Here is a 9,917-nt window from a genome sequence, read left to right as displayed (position 1 = left end):
CAGTAAACTTTTAACATTGTGTGTCTCTAACCCAAATTTTGCACGGTATGTCTAGATGTTTTTCATTGATTTGTAAGAAAAAGAAAGGTAAAAAGTGTCCAAAGGAAAGTTAGAGCAAAAATTTAAACTTTGTTTTACACAATATTGTTAGAATTATGAAAGGATATTTGCAGAGTGCTAACAGGCAATATTAATGTTCACATGTACCTAATAGCATTATTCTACATGCTCAGAAACAACTATTATGTGTCAATGGATACACAATCACCCTCTAAAATTACTCTCATTGTAACAATAGAATGCATCCGGGAAACAGATACTTGGATTCTCAAATTTTTACATTTAAATTTTTCTGTTCTACTGCTAGTTTGGGCTCACTCAAAGTTTTTATCATATTGTCTTTGTGAAAATCGGAAATATCATTTTTGCATCAAAATGACGAAGGGTTGGTGGCCATTTTAAGGTAATTTGTTTCAATAAAGCCAAACTGTGCATGTTGACCCATTAGTTTTAAAGCATGAGCACAACAGACATACACAATAATGATGTATGATCACTACTTTATTGATTTCTGTAATGTCTTTTTTTCTCAGATTTAATGAGACATGTATTTGAAAATTTTTGATAACTCCAATAAAAACGTTAAAAAAAAAAAAAACAAAAAAAAAAAAACCAAAAAAACTGTGCATGTTGACCCTTGATATTATTCTGGATTTTGAAAGAAAATGGGTGAAAGTTCCTTGAAGAAGGTTTAAGCAAGAGTCTAAACTGTTCAATTTTGAGGCATGTGCTGCCTTAATGAACTACAACGATATCTTTCATGCATAATCATCCATAAATGCACCCGATTGTACTTATGTAAATCTGAATAAAATTCTTTGTTATTATGTATCACTCACTGCTTAGAAACAGTCATTAGGACAACAATACATGAAGTTCAACACTGATTGGATAAAATTACCTAAAGATTGATTTTTTAGTAAAAATAATTACACAAAATATATATTTTGTTATTTCAGACACACATACTCACACATATATATTTGGCGTGGCCACATCTTGTGGCAAAAACACTAAAATGTTTAAGTAAAGCTGAAAGTAGTAAAAAATGACAATGACAAGAGACTACATATTGAAAAAAACCCACTTTTTTATACTACTTTAAGTAAAGCTTAAAGTACCGGTAGTAAAAATGAAAATAAAAATGGCTACATGATGAAAAAAATACACTTTTTTATACTTTATCTGGCTTTGTAAATTATACTTGTCGATTATTAAATCTTCATTAAAATAAAATGAAGCTAGTAGTTTTATAATACAAACATATAAGTACTTGATTGTTTGCTTATACATGACAGCATCAGAATTCAAGACTATATGATGCACTCTGTGCATGGCAAAAATTTCTGATTCAAAGTGTGATGGTATTGATTTTGCATCAGTAAATTTGGAGATGAAAATAAAGAAGCTGCCTCAAATTGCTGGAAAATGTGTAATGAAAAGATTACTTATTCCTTTGACTTATACTCCACAGGTCTATAGACCAATCTCACATAACGATCCTTCATAATCACAAAGTTTCATAACAACAACATTCTATGATACTACGAGGAAACTTATAAGGCGCATAATTTGGTTCACACACTGAATGCCTGAAAACTGAAGCCTACCAGTACATGTGTCTGAAACTTATTCTTTTCGATGGATAAAAACAGGACCTCTGAAATTTGACCTAAATCTGGTGAAACCTGATTGAAAATTGCATTTAAAGCTACAACACCAATGAGCTTACCAAGTCTGAAAATAGTTGCCAGAAAAATGTAAAAATATATCAGAGCTGCATGCTCAGAAAGTGAATGTATGAACCCTGACATTCTTGATATTCTCTGTAGCATTTTAATTCATACTTTTCTAATGCCAGTAATGATTTTTTTCCCGGTCAACCTGGGCTATATTCAGCATTACTATCATCAATCTGAAAATATTGGACATTTTTCGGAAAAAAAACAGATTATACACAATTGTTACTACTTTTCTGACGATGATTTCAAATGTATTTTGGAACTGTTTATTTCAGTGAGGAAGTTTTCATGTCTGCCAACTTTGCTGTCAGAGGCTGCCATTTCCCTTTTTGTATCACGATAAAGAATTATTAATTATGAAAAAACATGAAAAATAAATACTTTATGATGCAGCAGATATTGTAAAAAAAGAATTATGAAAGATAACATCTTTTTGATAAAACATGTTTGTATACTCTAAAACTTAAAGTGGCAGTACGAGCATGGAGCACCAATTCTGAAAAGAATTCTTCTTGTGTTGTCAAGTTCTTACTAGTACAACACATTTCAAGTAAATTATAGCTATGTTTCTGATGTAACTAACTAACTGAGAGTCACATTATTGCCGTACAGGATTTCTGGACAATCATCAGGATCGATGCACCTTGCATCAAAGAGGACTTTGTCAGCCCGACACTGACAGCCTGGCACACACGGTCGGAAACACTGCGCTTCGATGACTCCAAGTGGAACATCTTTGTTTTCACAGGTGCGTGGACAGCGTGGACCACATTCATCGAAAATCAAACCCCGTTCTTCAGGACATTGGATTGCTGAAAGGAAAAGACACAGCTATGATAAAGAATACAGTACTTACAAAATAAAATGGAGACCTGGAAAATTTAGAAGAACACACCACCTTTCCTGCTTTAATTAGTTGAGAGAAGTTGACAATTGAATATTTAAAGGCACTTTTTGCGATCCCTGGGATCGCCTTTGTTCTAGTATGTAAGAGGATTATGGACGTGTGATAGCCTTTTGTTTTCCATTGAAATTGTAATCTTCTAAGTAAATTTTTTGATGAGACAATCTGGTGCCAACACAAGCCTTTAAGGTGGGGTTGCACTTAACCAAAACCGTCAGTTTTTTCAAAGGAATATTTTTTATCAAAGATGACAAGGAACACCCCCTCATACTATATACTTTGAAAAGAAGAGAATCTTAAGTTTAGTATAGTAGCAATAATTTATTCAAAGAATGAAGGGGTATGTATTTGGGATAGAAAACCTCAATTTGGTATTAAATCATTTTAAATCAATGACTTGATGCTATTTTCTGAAATTTAATATTTCACTTGAAACAAGAGTATATGAAGAAAAAAACATCTATTTTATTTTGAATTATCTATCCTCATTCTAAACTGGCAGGGATTGAAAATGTGACGCTCAAAAAAGTTATGACTACAACTGAACAATTTCTACTTTATCAAAGAAGTTTGACAATGAACGATAGTACAGTGGCAGCTGGGATATGAAGTTGCTGTTACTTACCACAAAGAGATGTTGACCGCCAATTCAGAGCAACACCCGACTGCCTGCACTCGGCAGCATACGCTGACAACACATCACACAGACAGGAGTCATCAGAGCCACACGCACACATATCATATACACAGGAAGCAAAGTATGCTTCCGGTTGAATAAACCGGTGGCATTTGCTAAACCGGGACGACTTCAAGACAGCACACTTGGCATTGGCTAGCTTCCGTGCTCTGTAGCCAGCTTCTGTGCATGGATCTATGTCTCGGGCATCCTCACAGGTTTCTTGTTCAGGCTCGAAGACCTACGGTAGGAAACAGTAAAATGTGAAGATTAACAAGCACAGTGCCCAGTACCCACATCTGGCAGTTTTGTCCAATGACTGCAAACGTATCTGTACATGAGTCCTCAAATGCAACAAGATTCTTAGAGCCTTACCTTTTTTCTACACTTTTCAGATAATTCATGTCAGATTTCACTGTGTGGTTATACATTTTGAATGTTCTACATGCATTCAATAGAAATAATGATATCAACAAAGATCCAGTCGAAAGGTACAAGTACTGAGGTCTCTTTTGAATACTATACCGTAATCACAAGCCCTTGGCTTGATAGCTAGCATTGTCATTCACAGGAACTGTCCAACGTCTATGGTGAGCATAGTAAAAGTTGTCTATATTGATGATTACACATTGAAAAATTTGGGCAGTAGGAAACAAATCGTAATCATGGTTCCTACAGCTGTCGCAGTCAATGTAACCAATGAATCTTTTTGTATCACTATAAAGGGACTGACGTATTACCATCTTTGGTCTAAATCATGTCCATTATGCATGGTACCTTGGTCTAAGAAAACACTATATTGCACAATACAAATAATGATGAAATGGATGAGTTCAAAAGAATGTGAGAATGTAAGTGAAGAAAAGAACATACAGAGAGACAATCACAATTAGACAGACACAAGACATACATGAATATGTAGATTGATACATGTGTGACACACTGCCAAACTTCCACAGTCTCCGAGATGTGATTGTCTCATTTAGCAATAATGTACCCCCTTCCAGGCTGTAATGGATGAAAGCATACTTTAAAGTCCAAAGTGTATGGGTACATTATGGAAAGCAGAGTTTGCATGAGTCCACTGGATTGGCCGGAATGAGATACATTTTTGCTGTTATTTTACAGTTTTAGCAATACAAGTAAATTTGTAAAGTAGAAAACATAAAGAACCACAATGCTGGATGATATCAGACACATTATCAGTAATAATCTGGGGATGACATCACAAAATTCACCGGTATTGACAAAGTTTTACAGCGAACGTCAAAATGAACCGCAGACCAAGTTTGATAAGCCCCTATCAATTTCCCTCGCAATCTTCCAATATCCCTTAGAAAACACCGAGGTACTTTGGTTAGTGTTGCCGATAAACAGGGCAATAAACATACAGACGCCTGCTGTGTTATCGCCATTCGATCTCCCTTCTATTTCTGGCTCCCTTTCCGGAAGAAACCATTTTGAAGCCCAAAGTGGTTGACAAGAAATGAAATAAAGCATGCGATTTTAAGACCTGTAATTGTAACAATAATTTCAAACTCGATTTTTCACAGAACTTGTTTTGCATTGTTACGTGCGTCGATCCTGTTATCGTGAAGTATTTCCTGTAAGCAGTTATGTCACATGACATACTGTACCCAAACTTGAATAGTAAATTCCATGAGCTTGCAAAGTAAACAAATGTCAGTGTGAGAGCACATGGATAGGCAATGGCAATGTCTCAAGTACGAGTTGAGTTCCACGGTAAAATTAGAAACATTCACACGGAACGACTGAGATACAGCCAGTTAGTATATTTAGTGAAAGACAATGTAGCTGTACTGAGTGAGGCCCTGATTTGACTCTCCGCCGGCCGGTGAACTTTTATTCGTGGAAATGCCCTGTTCTCCGGTATTTCATTATGACATCGTTCACAGTGCTGAGCATGCGATGTATTTCTGCGGCGATACTGATTTGGGAAACGTCTGTCAACCATTTTTCTATGATGCTCTTTCTTGCCTAAAAAACATTGTAAGGCAAATTGACGTCGACGGAGAAAAAATATGCTCACGATTTTATGAACTGGCATACTTTGATTACATCAGGGTCTCTCTATGCAGGCCTTAATGCAGTGCACATACTGATCGACAACCATAGATAAAAGACAGCAAAACTCATCCGAAATTTCTGAGATTAACTGACACAGTGTTTATATCGCTGTTTTACATCAAACTGATTACACAATCTCTGGATACAGAAATGGCATTTTGGTGAAATTTCAGCATCAAAAAAATCCAAAAACTTGACATGAGGATGTCATGTGCCGATCAACAGCATAGTGCGCGTGTGAACTGGCATGCATGACTCCATGGACTGTAGAGAGTAGAGAAACTGTCTCTGATTGACTGCACGGAAAAGCAGTCTGCATCTTGTGAAAACAACAGCATAGCAGTGTAAATTGTAATAGTCACCAGTAAAAACTCTTCACAGATGAAAGGATAATTGCTTCAAACTAACAAACTCCATGTTCAGATGATGAAAACAAACATCGTGGTCCGTTAATGACAATAAAAAATGGCCGACGCAACTGTGTAATGGACTATACTATTTAGGTGACTGGGGTGGGCAGGGTCAAAGGATCGAGAAAGTACTGGGAAAATGTGTCATTTTCCTAATGATACTGTCTCGGGAACTCCAGTGTCCCATTGTTTCGTAATATATAACAAGTGTGCCATGAGCTTCGTCGAATACACTGATATCAAACAGCCATAGCTGTAAACTGGCGCAAAATGGTTTGATCCATGCAGAAGCTTGCATGGGGAGATCGAATGGAGATAGCACAGCAGGCGCACTTGTATGTTTACTGACCAAAGTACCTCGGTGTTTTCCAAGGGATTTTGGAAGATTGCGAGGGAAATTGATAGGGGCTTATCAAACTTAGTCTGCGGTTCATTTTGATGTTCGCTGTAATATAATATGTAATAAAGATTACAATAAAAATCAAAGTCATTCTCACCTTCCAACTATTTCCGAATTTAGAAACACTTGTTGTGATCTCACCTGACCTCATTCTGAGGTCATCCTGAGGGTAGCTGTTGAAGTTTCCACACAATCCACAAGACCTACCACTGTATGTTCCAGGTATGCTGACTTCCAGACGGCTGCTTCCGTCCCAGTGAACCTTTACAGGGAAAGATATAACGATAATTGTCAGCAAATCAAGGGACACTATGGGTTGTACTCATTCCCAGCTTCCGAGGAAACAGGAAAACTGAACATAATCCATAATTTTATCTGAAACAGAGAATTTTCTCTCAAGTTTAGCTCCACCTATTACAAATGAATCTACAATCACTTTAATCTCATTAATCCTAACAATATCAAACAAGATTTGCATGAATAAATTTATTTGACTATATTAATTCTCTGTATGTATATAGTTATTTCACCATACTTCTACTACACAGCTCACAATATACTGCTTAGAAACAACTGTAAAGGGTACTGTGACAATGAGTATTTAAAATTTTACTCACATTCAAGCCAATATCCGTGTTCACAAAGAAATTATTTCCAGCTCTCATCTCTATGTACAAGAATGGATCTCTTAGGTAAGGCAGAACTATTGCTTGACCATTCACCTAGTTGAAGGAGATAAATTTATGATATTTTCTATTCATCTGACACTGTAATTTACTCAATTTGTTAGCGCAATATGCACTGAAGAAATAACATATTCATGGTAGAATACATACAGGGAACAGTTTTTCAGATGTTAAACTATTGTTACAATAGTTTTCTTGTGCAATAAATGAAGTTTCCATTACCTTGTTATTGTGAATATCGAAAATGTAATTTTTCCTCACAGACTTTTAACAGCTAACCAGTATTGAACGGAAAATAAACAGGTTGGTTGTCACCTACGGTATATCACTATCATGATATGATTAATCATTTTCATGATTGTTATAAGAGTATCACTTTATCAACAGATAAACATTATGTTATGATATGATTGTAAACATTTAGAATTGAATAGTGCCTTACCTTGACAAGGCCACTTTGTCCCAGATGAATTTCTAACCCTGACACTTTGATTGTCACCTCTTGAGTCCAGGACACTGCACCAAATGCTCCTCGATCATCGTTTTGAACTTCAACACTGCAGAATAAAAAGACATGTCCATAACATCAAATTCCTTGAAATATAGAATACAAAAGTCAACATATGGAACAAATAATTGTCATATAACACAGGCTTTAACACATAATGATACGCCATAAAATAACCATCTTCTCTGTCACTGCATGACCTAAGGAGGTATAGTTAGTTGCTAGAGAAGAATGAAAAATCTCGAATGACAGCTTTTGTTCAATTACATTCAAACAACAGACTTGGGTTCCAAGATCTTTTAAATGAACCCTTGCAAGTGGAGGATCAGGAAAAAAATTAAAAAATTGCGAGTCAGGATACCTGTCCCTGATATTCTATCTTGATGAAAAGTGCAATGAAAGTAGCAAGTGACCAGATCAGTGGCTAGTGGATCTGCATACTCACATGTAATCCTGATTTTCACAGTCCATTGCCATGACATATTTACAGGTGCCTTGGAAATGTATCATTTTCCCATCAAATGTACGATAATGAGGATCTCCAAAAGCTAAGCAAGTTGCTGGCTCTACATTTGAACAGAGAAGATACTCAGGATTTACATAGTCCAATGTAGTTAAAACTTTTTTACAGCCTATGAGGTGTAAGGTGGGCAACATTTCCACTGGTAGTTTAATACAATTATGATAATATCCATTCCTTATGATTTTGCTTATGACAGCTAATACATACAACTTGTATTTCTTTCAAACAGGCAGGCTATACATAATTAAGAAAGAAACTACAAGATTCATTTCAAAACTTTTAATTCATTTGATACAAATTTTGATATTAATGATACAATATTTGTGATATTTATGTCACAGTTAATGACACAGGTGAGATATCCTGCAACAGATGCACAGCGTTTCTAATGAGAATACCACAATGTTTTGTTCGACTAGCTGAGACACCTATTTCAGGACTATTATGGGATGCATATAATGTTCCAGAGTTCACTCACACAATATCACTTCTCTGCAATGTGAGACTATTTCCCATTTATTGAGTGTGTAAGTTTTTATTGACAAATAGGACAGCTTGTCCTGAAATGACATTTGATAGTTTTGAAGATGTGGAACTCAGCCTATCAGCATCGTTCTTTCATATAATAATGGAAATTCAGTGTGTTGTGACATTGGCCACTAATTCATGGATCACACTTATATATTCTCTGTTGGTTTTGACTTACTAGGTTGACACGTGGGGCAGCATACACCAGGCGTGTAGGTTGGTGTTTCATCCTGTGACACAGCAATGAAAAATAGGAGAAATCAATCTTATGAACTGTCATGCATCGTGATCTTGAATGCCACAGCTAAAATAGCAACTCCAATATTCATTAATAATATCAATCTAGGATTTTAAGTTTCATCTCAGGCACTTTACTCTGATGTAAACGTCGGTTTCATTTCAGCTAAAAGACCCATCATGAATATGCAGTAGCTACAGTACTTAGGGATTCCACTTTTCCAGTGTACATATGTGGTACTTTCAATATGTGGTTGCAAACAACTATTTTTAACCTTTCCACCCAATTTCCTTATCTAGAAGTCCAACTTTACCATAGAAAACAATGGGATTGGTTCAAACCATGATCATAGAAGGGTTAAACCAACATTATTCAATATAACTCTTTCAATTTCTGAAATCTTGTGACAATAAATTGTTAGAAGTAGAAGACAGGAATATCTAAAACACATAGTACTTATCTATACGGTTGAGACTTTTGATCTATCATCTATTCATCATAACAAATTGTCAAATTGAAGTATGTCCTTTAAACTAACCCCCTCTCCTACATTGAGACCAAAACTACACATTGGTTTCTTTAAAAAAATGCAATTGATTCCAAAGGCTGTGCGTTAATTCAACTCTAAAGTAAACTTTAAAAAAATGCAGAATGATTCCAAAGGCTGTATGTTAATTCAACTCTAAAGTAAACTTTGTGTAAATTGAAAGAATCTCATTACAATACAAGACTATGAAAATACGCCTAAAACTCTTACCGCTTGGCAGGCTATTTTTCGACATGTTGTGGTCTTACATCTGACATCACCAAATTTACACTCACAGGTTGTGCAGTCATCTTTAATCCATCTTTCATTGGGCTGAACAATGGTAATGCAACATGATATTTATAAACAACAGACTCTGCTTGTATCAATAGAGGGCGCTATTGTAAGAATGCATTGGTGATGTAAATATACAACATATCTACTGAACCAATCATCTCACAATAAAAAGAAGAATTTTATGAATGATATCAGACGAGGCATCAAAAATTTCTGCAGCTGAGTTTTTGGAAGCTGGGATATATCAAGGTTTACTTTAAACTACTATAATTAGCTATCACTTCAAATCAGGATGCAAATAGCAGACAGCCAAAGAAGCACCTCCTTCAAA

At 35.6% G+C, this 9,917-nt stretch overlaps 1 protein-coding gene across 1 annotated transcript in view; it reads right to left on the bottom strand.

Annotated features, from left to right (window-relative positions):
• Positions 1 to 515: 515 nt before the first annotated feature.
• The window catches only part of LOC139149025 (kielin/chordin-like protein), a 60,364-nt gene continuing 50,962 nt past the window's right edge, over positions 516 to 9,917 (bottom strand). The window contains exons 41-48 of the mRNA XM_070720522.1: positions 9,521 to 9,637; positions 8,704 to 8,755; positions 7,920 to 8,040; positions 7,409 to 7,523; positions 6,898 to 7,002; positions 6,378 to 6,542; positions 3,332 to 3,623; positions 516 to 2,614 (exon numbers count right to left, since the gene is read on the bottom strand). Coding sequence (XP_070576623.1) covers positions 2,385 to 2,614; positions 3,332 to 3,623; positions 6,378 to 6,542; positions 6,898 to 7,002; positions 7,409 to 7,523; positions 7,920 to 8,040; positions 8,704 to 8,755; positions 9,521 to 9,637 — 1,197 coding nt within the window. The 3' untranslated portion in view covers positions 516 to 2,384. The remainder of the gene's footprint in view (positions 2,615 to 3,331; positions 3,624 to 6,377; positions 6,543 to 6,897; positions 7,003 to 7,408; positions 7,524 to 7,919; positions 8,041 to 8,703; positions 8,756 to 9,520; positions 9,638 to 9,917) is intronic.

Source organism: Ptychodera flava, chromosome 2 (assembly GCF_041260155.1).
Source record: "Ptychodera flava strain L36383 chromosome 2, AS_Pfla_20210202, whole genome shotgun sequence".
Classification (NCBI taxonomy): domain Eukaryota; kingdom Metazoa; phylum Hemichordata; class Enteropneusta; family Ptychoderidae; genus Ptychodera; species Ptychodera flava.
Note: the sequence above shows the minus strand (reverse complement) of the source record. Positions and strands in the feature narration are given on the sequence as shown.